The following is a 21,939-nucleotide window of genomic DNA, read 5'->3' on the forward strand; positions in this document are numbered from 1 at the left end:
TAAACTCTTTTTTAAAAAAGCAAGTTCTTTCGCTAGAAAAGGGATCGACTCAATACTGCATTGTAAATATATCACAGAGGGAACAAGTAAAGTGACACATAACCAATACAAAATGGTTTTCTATCAATTTATAATCTAAATTGATCTTTTGTAACAATAAAAAAAAAGCGAACATCAAAACACTGCTAATGTACCCAACTCAATATTGACAACTGTAAAGTTTAGTTTTACTCATTTGTCATTCATCAATGAAACAGGGCACCCTGCACTGCTGTGTGTGGATAAAAACACTATTTTATTTTATATGTTACAAAGGTGATCATGCACTTATACAGTACTAAGAGGAGAATGTACCTATACATATATAGATCTACCTTTGATTACCTGACAGATCAAAGCAAGAACTGAATACAGCTGTCCAATAGATTACAATTAGTCCTAGAATATATACTACAAAATCATCTTAATACAAAATTACAAAAAGAAAGTGCACGAGATACGTTGCCTGATGATAATTCATTAATAGCAATGGTATAAACATTTTTTTTTTTACTCAAAAGAACCTTCAGTTCATGATGTCATTTAACCAAAAGTAAGCAGGATTTGCAGATTTTCATGAAATAAAAAAGCCATTGGAGTCTGCAGAGTATAGTACTTGTCCAACCAATGCAGTGTAAAGACTTTGATTTCATCTGTTGTAAAAGTATTATACTCTCACCTCATTAATGACATGATTATCTCCCCTAATTCCTATGCTTCACCTAATCCATCAAATACAGTTATTTCACTTTTCTTTGAAACGACATTATTCTATTTAAAAAGTTTTAAATTTTAAATGTTTCAGATCCATTTTATAAACCCACAGATAATTGTGACTTGCCATCCATTTAAAAAGAGACATGTTTTAACAAATCAAATTTAACACTCAATATGAGCCATTTCAAACAAAAAGTTTACGATTTCATGGCACACTGCACCCATTACTGAAAACAAAACCAGCAGAGCCTTCACTGTTCCAACCAATTTATATCCCCCAGATGCATAAGTAAAAATATTCAGACTACCCAAGGAAATTTGCTATGTTTCTGGCAAGAACTAGCCTGACATTTTTTGTTTTTGGATAATTGATGAGTTTCATATATAACTCCAGACAAACAGAAAACCTAACGATCCATTAATGCCTATTGAGGTTCATTGGACTTCATTCCTTTTGAATATTGGCTTAATCAAGATGTGGTGACATACAGTAGGAAACCATACACTCTTTGAAAGAAAAGAAATCAATCATTTTTTTTTTTGCCTGCAAATCTTTTTTGGATTACCTCTTACAAGTTTTCTGATTGAAAACCAAAAATCTACTCAAAGGTTAATTTCAATGCAATACTGGACTCAAATTGAAACAGGAAAGATAAACCTACTCTCCACTTCTCTCTCAAAGCATAACTGAAATGAAATAAAATACATAAGTCAATGGTTCCCTGCATAATTAATCAATACAAATTAACTCTATGAAGCACAACTGCTATGACTGTGTAGCTTGTCCTTTCTTTGACTTGCTGTAATCTGACTAGGGTGACAAATCTGATTGAAGCTAAATAAGAAAAACCTTCAATGAATAAGAATCGATGTTCCTGACCTTTTTGAACTCTCCAATATGCCTTCCTAATCTTAAAATAATGACACTTAAAAGTTTCCTAAATTTGGGCAGTTAGAGATAATGACAGCTGGTTTTACCAACTCTGATGCATTATAGATCTGACTGCAGGGAAGCACATTGAAAGAGTGGTAGGGTATTATATCAATAGGCAGTTCACACCTATCTTAACTTACCTGACTAATCAATTATTAAAAGTAAAAGAATATATATGTTTTGCACCTGTTGTCAATATAGAATTATAGAATTCAAATAAAATTGCTACATTTTGAATGTTGTTATAGCATACATTTTGGATAATTTAAACAAGAAAATCTGATGTTTAATGAAGAATTACTATTCTGATCAATAAACAGAATACTGTAAAATTGCATATTAGGAAAAACTATGAATTTGTGGGGATTTGAGTTTGTGGATGAAGAATTGTTGAGTAGTTATTTCTATGACATTTTACAATTCATGGAGGACATGAATTTGTTTGTCTCTTCACACTTTGAAAACAAAGAAAATTAAATCCCTATGAATAATAGTGATTTCACAGTACACAGAGACTTAATTCTCCTATTTATACTGTCAAAGTTTGTAGCAGCAAATGTGAATCAAGTGATTTTATCAACATGCTGTTAATCCATTTCAGATGATAAACACAATCTGTAAAAATATTATTATATCCTTGGTGAATGTCACAAAAAATAATAAAAGTCCAAACTTTGCACTCATTCATGTAAGATCAAACATGTAGACTCGTAGGTAAGAGCAAACCTCTCTTCTCATTTATAGGTAAGAGCATACCTGTTCACTCATTTATAGATAAGAGCAAACCTGTTCACTCATTTATAGGTAAGAGCAAACCTCTCTACTCATTTATAGGTTAAAGAGCAAACCTCTCTTCTCTTTTATAGGTAAGAGCAAACCTCTCTTCTCATTTATAGATAAGAGCAAACCTGTTCACTCATTTATAGGTAAGAGCAAACCTCTCAACTCATTTATAGGTAAGAGAAACCCTCTCTACTCATTTATAGGTAAGAGCAAACCTCTCTACTCATTTATAGGTAAGAGCAAACCTCTCTACTCATATATAGATAAGAACAAACCTCTTCACTCATTTATAGGTAAGAGCAAACCTCTCTACTCATATAAAATAAGAACAAACCTCTTTACTCACTTATATGTAATAGCAAACTTGTTCACTCATTTAAAGAGCAAACTTGCTCACTCATTTATAGGTATGACCAAACCTATTCACTAATTTAAAGATAACAGCAAACCTGTTCACTCAATTATAGGAAAGAGCAAACATGTTCACTCACTTATAGGTATGACCAAACTTATTCACTCATTTAGGGGTAAGAGTGCCAGAAAATATCTGGTAACATTAATATGCACTTTTAGATACACCGGTTTGGGTAGGGTCTATAGTTGGGTTAAAGTTGTGTTGTATAGTAGTCTTTAGGTATGACTTTTTATCCAACTGGTGTGTTTTTATCCCCTTGCCAAGGCTAAGGGATAAAAACACACAACTTGTTACATAAAAAATATCCAACCACACAAATCATGGGAGATCCTATAGATCTATATATATTTGATACATATACATTGTGTATGACCTGTCATACTACAACTGCATTTAAAAATTTTTAAATCTTTTTAAAAACATGCACATGAATTTTCTCCATAAAAAACATCAACGATACAGGCAACAACACGCAATGCACAGGGAAGCCAGCACATAGGACAGTAACTTCAATTTTCAGTTCACAAAATTAGCCATAACACCTGGAAAAGGAGATCATGCAAGGTTTTCCTGAGAATTAGATTCACAACATGTGCTTGCTGTGAAAGACCAAAATATCCATATACATAAAAATCTTACAGTTTATTAACCTTCAAGAAAATTGTTCCTCTTTCAATTAACTTTAAATGCCATACTGAGGGGCAACTGTGTTTGAATTCATTCCTATTGAAGCTTTATAAGTGCCTTATTCTAAATGTCAATATTTTGTGAAATCTGAGCAATGCACATCTATAAAACAGGTAATTTAAAGATACACTGTCAATACAATTCTACAAAGAAAACCAAACATTTATTCCAAGATGGTAACTGTAGATTGTACAAATCATTTTAAGTATCTCATACCTTACACTTCATTTGCTACCTCTATTGTAGAAGAATGGAGGTTTTTACATGCAATTTTGGACTTTTCAAACCATAGAAGGATATAGCCATAAACTTAAATCACTCAATCTTACATGAATCTAAATACAAACACACATCATTTAACATTGCCAAAAAAGATGGGACAGAATTTAAGAATGCCAGTAGAGTGCTACAATGTACTGATATAATAGAATACTTTTCATGGGACTTTCAGAGCACAGGCACTTTGCACTTAAAAACTGACTGATTTATATCATGGTCTGCATAATATGCATTAGTTCCAGTAAGATTTTCTGTTCAGCTAACATTGTGAAAGTCAATTTATGTCTTGGTATGTTTGAAAAAATTCATTAACGAAGTAGTCTACCCTTGAAGACTAATGATTAAGTACTCATATATAGACAGCTATTACTCAAAAAAATCCAACAGATACTACAGATGAAATGTGCCAAAAATTCCAATGTCTGTTTGCCCCTCTGTTCAAGGGAATTTTCTGTGACTGTATTGTAATATCAATTATTCTGGCTATAAAAGCAACTGACGCATTATGAAGCGAGCAATTAAACATTCCAACAAAATTTAAAGGTGTGCTAATTTCAAAGACCTTGTACCAGAGATTCTAAAAGCAATAAACACTCACTGTGTATGAGATATTTGGCATGATATCTCTTATCAATTAATGACATCGCCTAATGAACTAAATTAGCAATTCTCGGATCACTTCTTTTGAAAATTAAAAAAATTATCTTAAAAAGGATTAATCCACCTTAAAGTGGGCATCTCTGTAGCAATATTGTACACCGTGCCTTGGTTTATGATATATGTACAATATGACAAAAAAATCTCATATGGCTCCCAAACAAAACCCTTAATGTTAAAAACCACATGAACAAGGTGAGCCATGGAGATAAAACCTCACATCATGCCATACCTTATGATTACCAGCAACAAAAAGCTCGATACATGATGTAAAGAAGGAAACAATTTGAATTTAAAATAGAGTGGGAAAAAAAACCCAACAAACCTTTCAAACAAATGAGGACCCTACAGTATAAAATACCTGACAATCAATCATATCTTGTATCATTCATCTTCCTGTTACATCAAAATATGACCCTGCAAAAAAGATATGTTACAGACACTGCTAAAAAAGTTTGGATTAAATATTTATTACTTGTTACAGATCATAGGAAAATGGACTCCATTAAAAAATTGGACTCTCCTATAATATCCTATCCTGCTAAACTCTGAAGCCTCTTTACATCAATTTCTCATGCCTGCTATAGCTCATTCTCAAAGTCAATACTCTATAGAATTTACAGCAACTGTTTTTGTGAAAATATTGAAATCGACCTAATAGCAGTATTCAAACAGTGCTATTATTCACAAAACATGGAAAATTCAATTAAATTCTGCCCCCAACACGGGTTCATATAAAAACTTCTCTTTTAATGCTGCAACCTAACAAAAGAAAGAGAATGAACATTACAAATAGGACAGATTTATTTTTTCTCATTTTTGTATAATCCTTGTAAAGTACTATCTTGATAGGAAAAGTCATACAGTTTCTCTCATAAATTGTCAAATATCATTTAACTGGAATGAGCTTAACACAAAAAATAGTTGTAAACTCCACTTAATCCTGGTGGTCAAACAAGCTACATCCCAATATATCCCAATAAATCTGAGGATATGAAATATGCCCTGATCAAGGGTCCCTCAGACAGCAAGATAACTGGCCCAATCACCTCTTCAATTGTCAAGAGATGTTTGCTGTGCTTTTTCTTCACAGTGAAGTTTTTCAGAATTACAGGCAATCAAAATACTTCAGAAACATGTACACTGTATGTCACAGAAATTTTCTTGTATCTTTTTGCAAGCAAGTCTTAAAAAAGACTTTATTTACAATAATAGCATGTGCACATATACAGTAAAACTCATTTAGTATGAACACAGATATAGGGAATTTATGGATATAGCAAAGATTTTTGCAATCCCCAGCGAAATTCTTAACAATTCCTTATAAATTTTTACGGATATAACGAACTCAGATATAGAGATTTTATGGTTATAGCAAACTGATTTTGTGTCCCCTAGAAGTTGAAAATAAGAAATTTACATCATTAAAAGTGAATTTTCAAAGTTGTAAATTTTTAAAATATTGAACTGAGATTAATTATGTGAGTATTTATATTTGAAACTCAATTCATCCAAAAAATAAAAAGTCTACATTGCAAATTAGCTATGCATACTTTAGGGAATTTGTTATATGGATGTAACAAATTATGGATATAGCAAGGTTAATTTGCGGGAACCGAGAACTTCACGATAACCAAGTTTTACTGTATTGTATATAGTACGTAGTTTCTTGAATAAAAATAATTATCATAGTCATAAACTTTACAGCTTTAATTAACAATAATTATCCAGAGATGCCAAAAAATAATCTTCTTCTCCTTCATCTATCTTAGTAAATTAAATTTTCAAAACCTTTTAAAATGCCAAAAAGGTTGATCCTTCATAGTAATGGAGAGTCTGTACGAAGATTCTTCAGCAGACAGATTGACAACTAGCACTTTTGAAAGTAATTAAATCTTTTTTAAAATAGTAAATTATTTACTAAATATCCGAGTCTTACAGTAAATTATTGAAAATATTACCATCACATTATGAAACCAATAGGAATGATTTATGACCAAAATTTTGAAATAATTAACTGCGTTTGTTAATGACTGGGCAGTATTTGGTAGCTGTCATAGCACCTGACATGATATAGATCTGGTACATGCACAGCTTGAGTTATGTAGGTGAGATGACCTCCAAAGCGGGCCAGAATTTTAAACGTGCCATCTTAAAGGTGGTATTGATCCTGAACAAATTTATCTTAAGTCTAATGACATATCAATCTTCAGAGACTTCCAGCGTGCTGCCAAAACAGATCTTCATTCAAAAAACAGGGCATTCAGTAAAATTTTCAAATTACCATTTTTCCCTTCAGTGGGTTCCAAAATATTAGCTCATCAGAAAGGTTCCAGTCAATTCTGATGAATATATATTTAATGCATAAACATAAATAATCATGACATCTATAGACCATTATTCACTATATCTACATGTACTATAATGTATTGGAAGATTAACTGAAGTTTTTTATGCAACATTTTAAAATTATGAAATTCCAATGACAGGTGAAACTTGTCTGCATTTAACTTGCATAAATTAAATTTATTGTCATATCAATGAAACTACATTAATTAGAATTAAAAAAATATTTATAATGTCAACTCCATAACCTCTGCAAATTGTCAATGACAAAGTCCTTGATTTTCATTCTCAAATATTGAAAAACAACATAAATGCATATATAATACATGCCTTTATAAAAAGCTTACATTTGAAAAAAAAAGTTCTACTGATTAAGTGCATGTACAAATAATCTTGTCATTTTGCACCTAATGGTATATATGGTAGCTACTGTCACACTTGGACAGAATTAAGTTTCAGGAATTTGCCTGAGCAAACACTTAATTATAAAGTTCATGTAGTTTAACTGCAAGTACTTGTGGTTCATTCAATATGCTTAAACCTATATACAGCACTCTGAAGGATTCTGTCGACTTTATGTGTAGCATTACATTTAAATCCTCAGCCGAAAATTTTTCATGAAGTTCATAATGACTAAAGTCTATTGTGGCACTTCACATATAATATAACAGTACATTTTAACATCCTTCACCGATATACAATAAAGAATAAGCAACAAAGTTTTGGAAAATTTGGTTTAAATGAGCAAACTATAATTGATTACATTTTAAATTTTTCAATTTCTCTACAACAGTTATCCTAAAAATCAAGTCCAGAATTAAATTCTAGAAATAAATTGAAGCCAGTGAAGAAAAATTCTGAATCCTTTTACCTTTTGTTTATGAGGCATTCTTTTCCGAGCTGACATTCTAATAATTCAATAAAGCGTCCCAGATGTGATTTTCTAAAGTCACCAAATCAAAAAATCAATCCATGGGGATTACAGATGTAAGAGACATTATCTTCTGTATTAATCCTATTTATAAATCAAGTGGCCAGCACGAAAATAATCCAAGTCAATACATAACATAAGTTATTTCTTAACTTCATCACAAAAGTTTTTATACACTTGAAATATAAGTATGATCACTTTAATGCATTCAGTATGTCTGCCCCACAGTGATGTGATAGATATTTAAAAGACTGTGACAATTTTTTTTTCTCTGCCCAGGTGAAGCAATTCCACCAACTTGTTAAATATCTACAGGTAGGGACAGGCAAACATTTCTATTGATCTATTAGATTTCTGCAAATGATTGCTGCCAATTGAGAAAAAAAATCAGATGGCATATAGTTGGAGAATTCAGTAGAATGGTGCTATTGGCACCCCGCCACAGTGAAGCATCTGTAATATACAGACTTTAATCTTTTACAAAGACAAATCCTATCTTTTTCAAATCTGCTTGGATTTTAATGCAAAAAGTTTTAAATGAAACACTTTCAGGTATCTGTAATATAAATGATAAGATCTACTTTATACATGAATGCTAGATCAAAGTGGTGAACAAATATGAAAGTCACCAGAATTTATTTCTATTCAATGAAAAATATTTCTTCTAAGACAATATTTTCTATAGCAATAATATGTTCTGCAATTAAAAATGAAAAAAGAGCAATGACATAACACGAAATTCAATATCTATTATACCTAATAGCTATTACAGAGTCTGATTACATTCTTCCTAGATACAGAATTTCTTTCTACCACTTCTCTACTTCTAATTGTAAATCTGAATCGTTGATGAACAGAATGGTGTCACAAAAACCTACCATTAAACAGTATTGACAAAATATGATAATATTTACTCAGTGAAATCAAAGATATCAAAAGACCAAGAACAACATACCAAAACAGATAGGGAGAGAGTGTTAATGGTTAACAGCCTCAAGGAAACCCCTACTCTACTGACAATAAAAAGGTCTCAGGTCTCTAAAATAATTTCCAGTGTTTATTTGCACAGTTGCTATAAATTATATGCATATATTAAAATTTTCTTCTGCTTTAATAGATTAATAAAACTTGGCATCATTAGATGAGTAAGAATTTTTTTTCCTTTCATCAACCTATTGCTACTTAAAGTTATGGTGTCTAAAAGTACATGTACTGCTTTCTTTTAAGTCCCCCCCCCCCCCCCAAATGTATCTAGATCTTACTATCAACATTTTGATGGTTCATATTATACCAATTGAGAGGGAGAACTTATTAAAATGGTAAATATAGTCTTCAATTAAATTAGCACCTATACTGCTAGTGTGATGCTGAAATTTTGATTTTTACATGCTAATAATAGATCAATAAAGGCTGTAAAAGAAAAAAGGAAAAGAAAGAAATCAGACTACAGTGACTTAACCATATGTATACAATTGTATTGAAGACATCAAATAATTCAAAATCATGCCCTGATATATGGCACACCAAGCATATCCTGTTAACAATAATGCCATATTTAGTTCCCTTCATCACACTAACAATTGAAGATGGCATTATTCCATCACAATTCAAAGAAAGCATTTACACAGAACATTTACTTGAAAAATTATGAGACCTGCCAGCTATAAGTATTAATACATATTTTCACAATACAAGAATTAATACATTTATAGGCAAAGAAGCATAAAATATAGGGAGAAATGTCAAACCTCTTCCATGCAACTAGAAATTGATGAGTTGAAACTTTTAATGTTGAGTTTTCACAACTTACTATTTAAAGGAGTATATCCAAATGCTTTTACACTCTTCAAAAATCTAAGTCCACCTGAAGACTTGTGTTTACACGATGCACAATTTCAATCCAACTTTCCTCTATGCAAACACCAGCTTTTTATACCACAATGCACTTCATTATATACCAAAATCCCCCTATTGACGCATTGTACGTGACTTAAGAGATTGCTAAATGGAATTTTATCTAAGAAGGATTCATGAAGTTCAAACCAAAAATTCTACAATTTGATAAATATATAAAAGCTTCCCCTGAGGCACACTATACTGTTATCATAATGGTGTATGAACCTTTTGCAAAAGTCAACAAAACCAGCAGCTGTTATCAATGGCGACAATTCCAATCATTGACTTCCATAAACTTTATTACACTAAAATTCTAAAAGAAGCTAACTCTTCAATCTGAAATAGATGAAGATTAATTTGAAAAACAACTACATAATCAGATTTTGTTTTTGCCAGAAACTTGGTCGCACAAATAGACTAAGGTGTAAGACTAAGTGTGAAATTCTTTTATTTTGATTCTTAAACCTCCATTCCTTCCACATGAACAAATAGGAAATGGTTCTGTTATTCAATGAATAGCATTTTTAGGGCTAGGTCATTTTGGGCCTCAGTTTTCAAAAACTGACTCATAACATTGCCTCATGCTAAGATATCATATTTAAACTTCTCTTATAGAGCCAAAAATTAATGGTTTTGTAATTAGTTCTGTAGTCAGAATAAAATTCAAACACACGCATCATCAAAGAAAATTAAAATAGTTCATAATTTCTATTCTGCACTGAAAATAACTGCCTAAATTTATATCAAAATGTTATAATGTATAAAGAAAATAATTTTCTTTGGTACAGTAACTGGGTGTCTTTGGTTGTTATTAAAGCTATACTTTTCAAACCATACAATGATAAATACAATATCATATGACAAAAAGCAATTAAAATTTTGCTGATAAAGAACCATTAACACTGAATTGTATAGCAAGACAGAAATGCTAAATCTTAAACATGTAATCTCTATAATATTTATAAAACACGTCCTTTTGAAAAAAAAAATCCCAAACTTGCACATGAAGTATATTTTATGGATTTTTTTTATCCTTGAAAAGTTTCAATTTAATAACTGTATATTCTGTCAATAGTTTAAGGTAAGTTAAACTTGGTACCTATGTCCTGCCAATACCTAAAACTTTGTTAAAGTCTTTCCCCCTCCACTAAATAACCTATTCACGCTGAAGATCAATAGTTTATTATTACTCCCTGGCTATCATCACATTCCAATATTCTACTTGACCCTTCATCAGGGAATGGACTGCCACTTCAAAATCTCTTAACAACATAGTGTTCTGTGTAACAATTGGTAGTTTGCAATTTTCTCTGTCATAGTTCAGATCAACACCAAATACTCAACAGTACTGATATTATTCTCATTTTTATCTCTCAATCATTCTACATTACTATATAAAGTCTGTAGTTTTAGTTATGGCATTCTATCACTTGTAGTGATTGCATGAATGTATATTTTCAGAATAAACAGGCAAGGTATACTTTAAATACATAGGAATTTTTTGCCCAATAATTCATCTTTTAAAATCAATAAATCGTAAAACTTTTACATGGAGCAATTGATATTTTTGCTGAAGATCACCTTGGTTCTCAAGATTTATGATCTGACTTTAATACTATGATTATCTTGACTTGAAGTGCCTTGTTAGGATCTGTGGTAGATTATTTCACACTTGCGACTTCTTAGTGGGGGAACCATATCTTCACTATAAGAATTCTAGTTCTACAAACACACCTAAAACAGACCAAGTTTCAGAATAAACACTGTATCGATTAATCCATGCTTACTTTTCACATAAAGCACATCAATGTAGGTATGTCATCCTTTAATCCATATTGCTCACTTGTGTACTGCATTTTAGTTTACTATTTCAAGTTTAAAACCTCTCTCATGATTTCTCATAAAGATGCATAAATATGCAATTCCTGCACAGTATTTTGAAACAAAACTTTTAACTTATTTGAACTAATGGATATGTTTTTTTTTTTTGGACAGAAATTGAAAATGTTCATTTTAACACACATGGTATGCATGCGTGCATGGTTAGTCTACATGGCGAGCTGGACTGTATAAAGTATCAGCTCACTATGAGAATACATTCACTATGATGTACATGTATTAGTTCAAAATTCAAAATAGAACAGTTAGTAAAAAAAAAATCTGTAAGAACTTTTCTTTCATGCATTCATTTAATTCATTCATTCATTAAATTAATACTCACTGTGTATAAAAGCACAAATATACCTGAAAATATAACAAACAAAAACAAACTCTCCCTTAGTACATATATAAATACATAGTAATCAGTAATCCAATCAAAAATTAATCAAAAAGGATCAAAAACTTATAGCTTTTGTATTATTCACAAATTAAATCATATATTGCACACTCATAATGTAATTAATAGTGCTGTGTGATATTCCGGTTAACCGGTGAATCCCTATTTCCTTGTTCACCATATGTGTATTGTGGTATTTTTTTGTGAAACCAGTTCAATGTTATAAAGAGTTACTTGCCCTTGTTCAAGTAAAACGATGCAGTATTAGAAACAAAATTCAAGTTAATTAAAGCTGTATCTGACCATTGCAACTATACTATTAAAAATGGCCAGACAAACTCAGCTAGCCACAAGCGCCGGCACCATGCAGCCAGGCAATATTGATATCAACTTGAGAACACATGATATTTGCATTTGTGTTTGCATATAAGAGGAAAAAAAAGCGAAAATGAATATGAATTTAATATTGTGATATAATGCAATACAAAATTTAAAAGTGCAACATATCACAATACAATTTTTAGTTGCGATACCCAGCACTAGTAATCAAAGACACATTTCAAATTGAATCCCCCCCCCCAATACATGTATACATGCATGACCTTTATATAATCAAATTAAATGGCTCTTATGATCATTATAAAGAACATATGAAATTTTTACCAGCAGGTCTACCTACGTAGAACTTTATTAGATGTATGTACCTATAACGAAATATCATACTTGAACACTAAGAAATCAACTGAAACTCCAATTTGACTTTGCTGGATTCTTGTCTTCTTTACACTGGTATTCTATAGAGCAGCTATATAAATCAGTGAAATATATATTAAAAGTCAACAGAGAACACATCACCATTCAGTCTTTAAATGCAAATGGTATGATGATATCATTCATGATATCATTCAAACAGAACCGAACTAATCATTGTCTTATCACAGCTTGATTGATATATTTTTCCCAATGTTTCCAGATACCTGGATCCAGTGGCATCTGGATTGGGAATCTGGAGGGAAGAGTTTTTATCAGGTGCTCCTGTCTGGTTTAAGAATATGAAGGGTACAGCTTGATCAGGTGCACCTGTCTCGATTTAAATCTGGAAGATACAATTTGATCAGGTGCTCTTGTCTGGATTAGGAATCTGGAGGATACAGTTTTATCAGGTGCTCCTGTCTGGATGGGTAACTGGTGACTGGACAACATCTGTGCTGCTTGATGTAATCATAGATACAGGGATAACAGAAGACAAACCTGTGAAAAGAAAACACTCTCAAAAATAATAAACATATATGCATATACACATGATCCCCTTCAGATACTGATGATAACTGTCAATACAATTTCAATGAAGCCATTTATTAAATTTACTAGAAACCAATTGCAAATTTTATCTGATTAAATCCTACGGCATTTCTTTTTATTAACACAATACAGATTATACTTCTTATTTGGATTCTTTTCAATATGGAGGAGGTAGTAGACACCTTACCCTGATGTAGACAGTGCTGTATGATTCGTACGAACTTTCAGACACAATGGACAAATATCATGTGAGGTCTTTATCAAATCTCTGTCAGTCTGAAAATATGTGGATATTTGATAAACATTGTGCATACAGATTGGAGATAAAAAAAAATTTAATATTGTGTATATTGCAATGTTTGTTTATGCAATATCATTTTTAATAATAGATTTGCACCCAAAGATCAAATCTAAATAATTATTGAGAAGAGTATAAAATTAGACGCCCATGGGCCTTCTTGTTCATCAGCAGATTTTTTGCCCTATATACATGTATTCCTATGTAAAAGTTTTATCACCCACCATAGCTCTGCCCTAGGGGTCATGTTTTGAAAAAATTTGAATCTACACTACCTGAGAATGCTTCCATAAGAATATGACTTATAAAGGCTTTACTGTTCTTGAAAAGAATTTAAGAGACTTTTTGTATGTATTCTTATTGCCTTATTGTGTCCCCACCCTACCCCCTGGGGTCATGATTTGAACAAACTAAATTCTACACTACCTGAGAACACGACTAATCAGGGCTTTTCTGTTTTTGAGAAGATTTTTAAAAAGAGGGCTTATATAGGTTATGCCTGCTGCCCAAAATGTTTATGTTTCAGGACATAATAAAATATATGTTCAAATCAAGATTTTTACGGAGCTACTTCCTATGTTTTCCTATGTAATACTTTGATTGCCCATTGTGGCCTCAAGCTACCTACAGAGGTCATTATTTGGAAAAAAAAACTTGAAGCTACACTACCTGAGGAAGCTTCTCTATAGACAGATCATTTAAAAAAAAATTTCTTATGTAAAACTTTGATTTCCAGTCCTAATCTTACACACATACTTTAAATGTGATTTTTCAGGTGAATATTCATTTTTAATAATGGAATTAAGCACGAAATGTATATTGTCATTACATTTATTAATTCTATGTGCCCCAGAATACCCCAAGGGGGTCATTATTTAAACTTGAATCTACACTACCTGAGAATGTTTCCTTATAAGTTTCATCTTCTCTGACCCAGTGGTTCTTGAGAAAAAGATTTTTAAATATTTTTACTATGTATTCCTATATAAAATTTTGCTCATCCATTATGGCCCCACCCTACCCCCGGGGGTAATGATTTGAACAAATTTGAATTTACACTACCTGAGGATGCTTCCATATAGACATGACTGATCATAACTTTTGTTGTTCTCGAGAAGAAGATTTTTAAGACTTTTTCCTATGTATTCTTATGTAAAACTTTGATTGCCCACTGTGGCCTTTCTTACCCCTGCAGGTCATGACTTGAGCATACATCAATCTACACTACCTGAATTTGTTTCCATGTATGTTTCATCTTTTTTGACCCCGTGGTTCTTGAGAAGAAAATTTTTGAAAGATGCCATTAATTTTCCACTAATTCTTAATTATCTCCCCTTAGAAGGTGTGGCCCTTCATTTGAACAAATTTGAATCCCCTTCACCCAAGAATGCTTTGTGGCAAGTTTGATTGAAACTGGCCAAAGGTTCTTGAAAAGAAGTTGAAAATGTGAAAAGTTTACAGACAGATGGACACTTGTCAAAATGTGAACAGAAAAGCTCACTTGAGCCTTCAGTTCAGGTGAGCTAGAATATAAAATAAGTAATCTATAAAATACTTCCTTATACCTTTTTGAATAGTTTTAACTTTTGAAATGCAGAGGAGACAATACAAAAGATAAGTGTGACTTTTGACCATCAAAATTTTTCATAATTCAAACCTTTGGAGGATCGGGGATAGGCAGTGCCATGAGTGAAGGTGTATTGTTATCACTGGCATACCACCACTCCAAGAACTGGAGGAAAAACACCCCTACAGACAGACCTGTAGACAAGGTGACAGCTGTGACACTCACGGCTTTTCTTGTGGCTAGGTTTAGCTTCCCTGATAAACTACAAGAAAATTCTCAACAGATAAAATGTGTTAAGGGAGATAACTCTGTTATTTTTAAATGTTTTGCATTATGAATTAATGATTCAGAGAGAAAACAACTTTTTTTTTAAATTGTAATGTAAGTTTACATAGTTTGATTAATTCTAAGAAGGAATGTTAATTGCCTTTCAAAAATCAAGGGAAAAAAACACACACAGCTTGTTTAAGTCTTTCTAGGAAAGGAACCTTTAAGATATTAGAAGTAAGAACTTGTTTCCAATCCTTTTGATTTTTTCAGTAAAATATGTTCAAAACAAAACATAAGTATTTTATGTACTAGCTCTTCAACAACATTGCAAATTTACATGATAATATCTTTACATATTGTCATGAAAAAGGAAAAGAACATGACGACAATACCAAAAATACCTGGAGGATGACCACTGGTCAGAAAATGACAGTCTGTCTGATTCCTCCTCCTCTTCCTCAGCATGAGACAGCTTGGTTCCAGACAGATGAAGGAGCGGAGAATGCCAGGATGTTCTACCAAACATGTAGGCTACCTGATAGGCCAGCATGCTGCCCTCCCAGCTCATGTGAATGTAAGGATATGCCGCTACAAAAACTCTATAGAGTCTCTTCATTGCCTGGTGCTACAACATGCAAATTATCAAATTGCACCATCATCGCACATAATTTGAATGATCCCTCATGTAACAATTTTTCATATAAATGAGAATACTCTAGTTCCAGTATTATAGTATTTCAAAGACATGAGAAAAAGAAATATGAGTTTATTTGTCTCTGAGTTATATATTACAAGGTTTTTCACTGAAAATTAAAATGTATTTCAGAGAACAATCAGTGAATCACTTTATAGGGCTTCGAATTTGCAAATGTATTATTTTTTCAATTATTTTTCCTTAAAACCAAATTATGAGTGTTCGAATTTACACAAATATAAATTGATTCTCTATGTTTCTTAAAGAACAATATTCAATTATGGCCAATATCTGCCCCCAAAATCAAATGTTGATGGGTAAATCTTGAAGTAACTTCTAAGCCAAAAGGATATATGCAGATTTCAAAGCATTAATCATTTTCATCCACCATGATGTCATGTTAGATACAACATAAAAAAAAATGACGTAATTTCAACAATCAAAGATTTCAAAAGACAATTGTGTATTTTACATCAATAATTTGATTGGAATATATCAAGTGCAGGTGTGCTCAGATGGCATCTTTTGATATAATGTGCAGAATAATAAAATTATTGAAATTTGTGAAAATAGTTCCTGAACAAGTTTGCACTTTATTAAAACTAAAGCCAAAATTAAACAATTTTTTTTGCATTTTTCTCTCATTTTAAAATATAATGCGAAATCACACTTATTTGTGATTTCACAGAGGCAAAAATTCCTATGTTTTTTTTTTTCTTACCAGGTAATCAATAATGCATTTAGTTAATTCAGATTTATTTTATACATTAATATACACAACTGTGCAAGTTTCTTGCGATTTTGAATATTTTGATTTTTATGGAGGCAGGGATTTTCCTTTACTGTATATAGTTCTTTGCGACTTTATTGAGATCACTTTTACAAGGTTTGTTCATGATCGAGTTCTGTCATCATGACTTTTTTACTTAACATCATATTATATCCAAATTTGGTAGAAAAGTTTTAACAATTACCAGGTAATTTGAATGATGTGTATTAAAAATTTAAAAAATATTGTGATTTACTTCAAACTTATTCTGTATCAATGCTGAATTTTCAAAATCTATTAAAATTATCAATAAAGTGAATTGAATTGAAAACTAGAACTGTCCAAAAGGGACAAATACCCCCCGCTGGGTTTTTCAGAGTTGCCAAATCACTAATATTTTATGGATCTAAGAGGTGTTCACAATTTTCTTATAAACATTTAGAGTGAAAAAATAATTGCTCGTTATATTTTTTAATGAATGAAACCAAGGAACAACCTAATAAAACATCAATACCAATACATTGTAATTACAATGTTTTTTTTTTTGAATACATTGAAAAAATAAATTGCAGCTGTCATCTTTTTGAGACATGACACTCTGCAAATTGATTGTCAAAAAAAAAATCAATTAATTACAAAATCAAATTAATCTTGATAACTTTATATCAAATTCATTTTAAAAATAAAAGGCTGTTCATCCAGTAACTATGTACTATGACAGACAATAAATTACAATTAAGAGAATTAAAGAACAGAGATCTTTAAATTCCAAGGAGATATAGATAAGACCTACTTGATCAGAGATGCCCTAACAACTTCCCACACTGAACTCATTAATTTATCTCTAACTGAATGCATGTCCACTCATTACTCCGAAGGGACAAATGGATTTACACTATCTGCTGTGTAATATAAAAATTGTTTTTAATACTTGATGATTTTTTACATTGTTGTTTTAATGAATAGTTTTAAGCTGTAATTCACATTTTTGTACAGATGTTCCAGATTCTATGTCTCAAACCTTAGAAATAAACCCAAAATGACTAAGTCAATAAAAATGAAAAAAAAAAAAACCTGTAAAATGCAGAAAAATTATCAAATAATGTTGAAAATACCAGGTGCACATCTTCATATGGTAAATAATGAGTGTACAAATTTTCATACAATTCTATGAGATAGACTTTGAGAAAAGGTCAGGACAAAACCACATAATAAATATGAAAAAAAAAAACACCTGTAAAATGCAGAAAAATTATTCTATTATGATGAAAATACCAGGTGCACACCTTCATATGGTGAATAATAAGTGTACAAATTTTCCGACAAATCTACACAATAGTTTCTGAGAAATGCTCTGGACAAAATCTCGTCTACAGACAGACGGACAGACAGATGGACATGGTGATTCCAATATACCCCCCCCTAAGCTTCGTTTGCGGGGGGTATAAAAATTGAAAGTATTTATAAAACTAATAGTTGTTGACGGGATGGGAAAATTTTGGAACGGGTAAAAAAATTATCATTTCTTGGAGGTTTAAAAAAAAAGTTTTTTTTTGAGTTGGACCATTTTTAGCCAGTCAGTTGGGAGAGGGCAAACAATTTTTTAAAGATGGCCTTACATATGATAATGTGCACATTTTAAATTTCTTGAATATAGTATAATGAAGATTGACATGGCACATGATTTTTCGAACAACCCTCATAAAGCAAAAATTCCTCAAAAAAAATACTTCTCCCCAGTTAACATTAATCTTACCTTGATAACCATTTCATATATTTTTTCCATTGTTCTTACCTTTGGTATTTGGCCTGTGTTCAGATTATGTCTCATCTCTTCAAACCAGTGATCTAACTTCAGTTTCAGGTAGGGTAAAATTACCTGTTTGAATAGATACAAGTCAGTTTTAATACCTGTATCATGAATCAAATGCTCTGTAGTAGTATGTCAGTTTTTTTGTTTTTTTTTTTTTCTGGCAGTCTATAATAATTCTCTATATAGCTTGGTAAGGTTATTGTCATTGGTTGTAAACAGATCCATTTACATGCTTTTTGAATTCATGGTTTTCTGCCCTTATCATTATTTATTAACTTTAATTTCACTACACTGTTTATTTTCTTTCTAAGTATCATAGCCATGTACTGCAACCAAAATTTTGCCATTCTTTTAATATTTTCGCTAGTCACTAAATGAAATACTTTAAAAATTTGTCATAGTGCAGTAAATCCCCTTTAAAACCAATAATATGATATTCCCTACTAGTTTTCTGTTACATAATTCTCTGTGTTGTTGAGCACAAATAAACTCTGCCATTAAAAATTAAATTGAATTATATCATAAATCATTCGCAAAAACTTTTTTATTTTTGCATAATTACATTAGACCGTCTGCTTGCAGAGATTTCATTCTCACACATATTTATCATCATTTAAGATTATATACAACAATAACAGAATCTGTGAAAATTTTGTTACAAATACAAAATAATAAGGTGTCATGAAAATTTGGGGATCTTAAGTATTCAAAGGTGAATAATGCACATACCAAGCATACAAGTGATTTCCAATGGGCTCTTCTTGATAAGTTCTTAGAGTGTGAATCTCCATTTACATATCTTCTTAAGCCATAGAAATTTTCAGCAAAAGATGCACCTAAATCAATATGATTGCAATTTATAAGAATTATTTAATAATGCTGTTTTCAATATACAATTTTTTACAGCAAAAGAACTAATATCTTTATGCTCATGTGTTGTATTTTGACCATATAAATAAGGTCGATGCTGGACTCAAGGGGGGATTTTTCATTGTAGAGCTCTATAGGTCCTAAAAATAATCTCACACAAGAAATATTATTCCGGGTTAATATGATTAACCAATCTATTTTAAGCAGGTTATAATGAAGGATTTTTGATCAATGATCAATACAACGGTATATAAAGTACCAAAAAATTGCACAACTGCCATCACTCCATTTCCATTTATGTTAACTAAAGGAGCACTTCAATACCCTGGGAAAAAATATTACTCAGGATACTTTATTTTCTATCTTAGTGTAAGTTTGAAGAGATTATATCTAGTGCAGGCATCTGATAAAGTGAAAACCACTACTATAACAAACAAAATAGATCAGTAAACACTAACATTAACTGTTTAAATATAACTCAAGACAAGTACCGGTAAATCAGGATGTTTTTCTAACAGTGTTCAAAACTGTAAGAAGTGCTTTGTATTAAAAGCTTCTTAAAATCAATTGTACATTAAAACTACATGTAAGCAAACTATATTAAAACTAATTTAGTAAAGTATAGCTGCAATAATGTAACCCTCTCCGATTTTTTTTTTTATCTGATGTATTTGGGAGAGGCCTCTCCCCAAAAAAAAATGAAGAGGGCTACATTATTGCAGTAAAGTAAAGTATAAAACATACTGTATTTGTGAAGATAATAGTTCTGAAGAATGAAATCCAGTCCTGTATATATTTCATCATACCATCTCAAAAGAAAACCAAACTTTTCAGGTCTATTTTCAGCAAGTACCTACAAATTTGATATACAAAAACATTTTTTTATTAAGAAAACAAAAACATGCAAATAATAATTAGCAAAGGATTTGAACAAGTTGGGACCACTCACCAAAATGGGACATTATCCCCGAGTACCCAAACTCTGTCACCATAAGCAGAAAACATGGCGCATTGCCCTCTGAATTATTTTTAAAATTTATTTCTTGTTTGCTACATTTAATTATGAATTTAACATTGTTTTCATAACTGTTTTAAAAAAATTGCAGTTACTGGGCTTATATAAATTAAACCACTGAATAGAAAGTGTATTACATCTGTGTACATTACATCCAATTAACCCTAACTCCGTCACTGAGGCCCTCTATAAGATATCAATATATTAAATAGAAATTTGTTTCCTGATAAGTTTTTTGTCCCTTTTTCTTAAACTTGTCAATATAAAAAATAGTTTTTAAGTTATAAAATTGTATTTTAAGAAATGTATCAGACAACAGAAAAAATAAAGTTAATATAACATATTTTAAATTTAATAACGTTGTGCAAATTTTGTCTCCAATGTGTAGTGCATATGGGTTAATGTAGACAAAAAATAAAATATTTTAAGCCGTATTTAATATGGTATGTAATGTTAAACCTTTGACTTAAACCTTCATAAAAATTGCTGACATGTAAAATTAAGCATGTAGATGCACATGTGTGAGATATCTATGGAATAACACATGAAGAAAAAGGTACTTACTGATTTCACATAAAATATGATAGATTCAATAAATTAAGTGCATTGTTATTTATTTTTGACGCATTCTTGAACTTGACTGTTATAATATCTCGGCAATTGATTGTACATTTTCAGCTTGCAAAAAATGACGTCACAATCATATTCATTTACAAAAAGCACAGAGTTTTCCGAAACCGACGGAGTTTGGGTAGTGACGGAGTTAGGGTGTTTGGCGATATAGCCATTGGCCAGGGTTATATTAACCCAAATGGGATATTAATTTACATTGCATAAAATAAATAAAAAACGAAAAGCTAAAATGTTGTAAATCTGCATAGAGCAAGAACGCAAACGGGCTATTATATCCCATTTAGGCGAGTGATCTCAACCAGTTGAAGTAATGTAGTCTAGAAATCTCAGCATTTAGGCCTAAGTAGTTAATCATGAGACAATTATATCAGCTACCGGTATTAGAAAAAAAACATATACATTTAATGACTTTATTTTTTTCATAACAATTTCTGCACGTATACACTCTGAGCACATGCCCTGGAAATTTCAGGTGCCTGTGTGCTCTGAGAAATGCTTGAACAGAGAAAATTCGGTTACACAAGTTGCTTAACATTGGATTGCCTCCCTTATCATTGCTTATTTCACGCACTTTTACAGCATGTTTTAACGCTGGTCTGACACTCCCCATCAAACTGTCCTGTGCTAGAACCTCAAATATGGACGGCAATGAAACCGTGATTGCTGATGTGAGGTGTGCGGCGTTTTCAGCCATGGTCAAGATGTTTTTGCACTGTTTTTGATGTCCGCTCGCGCTCGCTTCTCAA

At 31.5% G+C, this 21,939-nt stretch overlaps 1 protein-coding gene across 1 annotated transcript; it reads right to left on the reverse strand.

Annotated features, from left to right (window-relative positions):
• Positions 1–12,544: 12,544 nt before the first annotated feature.
• LOC133197480 (peroxisome assembly protein 12-like) lies at positions 12,545–21,909 on the reverse strand. The gene is made up of 8 exons (XM_061333542.1): positions 21,765–21,909; positions 20,290–20,398; positions 19,405–19,511; positions 18,658–18,741; positions 15,801–16,024; positions 15,220–15,391; positions 13,452–13,540; positions 12,545–13,213 (listed from the first exon to the last, which is right to left on the reverse strand). Exons 1-8 carry the CDS (start codon positions 21,885–21,887, stop codon positions 13,096–13,098), a joined length of 1,026 nt encoding a protein of 341 aa, XP_061189526.1. The 5' UTR covers positions 21,888–21,909; the 3' UTR covers positions 12,545–13,095.
• Between the last annotated feature and the right edge of the window lie 30 nt (positions 21,910–21,939).

Source organism: Saccostrea echinata, unplaced genomic scaffold (assembly GCF_033153115.1).
Source record: "Saccostrea echinata isolate AGI-Se365-2 ecotype Australia unplaced genomic scaffold, CSIRO_AGI_Sech_v1 ptg000030l, whole genome shotgun sequence".
Lineage (NCBI taxonomy): Eukaryota > Metazoa > Mollusca > Bivalvia > Ostreida > Ostreidae > Saccostrea > Saccostrea echinata.

Excerpts from the sequence above, each read along its gene's own strand:
- LOC133197480 (XM_061333542.1), bottom strand. The coding sequence starts at position 21,887 with ATGGCTGAAAACGCCGCACACCTCACATCAGCAATCACGGTTTCATTG. Across the intron at positions 18,742-19,404 it reads GGAAATCACTTGTATGCTTG|GTAATTTTACCCTACCTGAA; the intron begins GTATGTGCATTA and ends CTATTCAAACAG. Across the intron at positions 13,541-15,219 it reads CTATCCCCGATCCTCCAAAG|ACTGACAGAGATTTGATAAA; the intron begins GTTTGAATTATG and ends ACATATTTTCAG.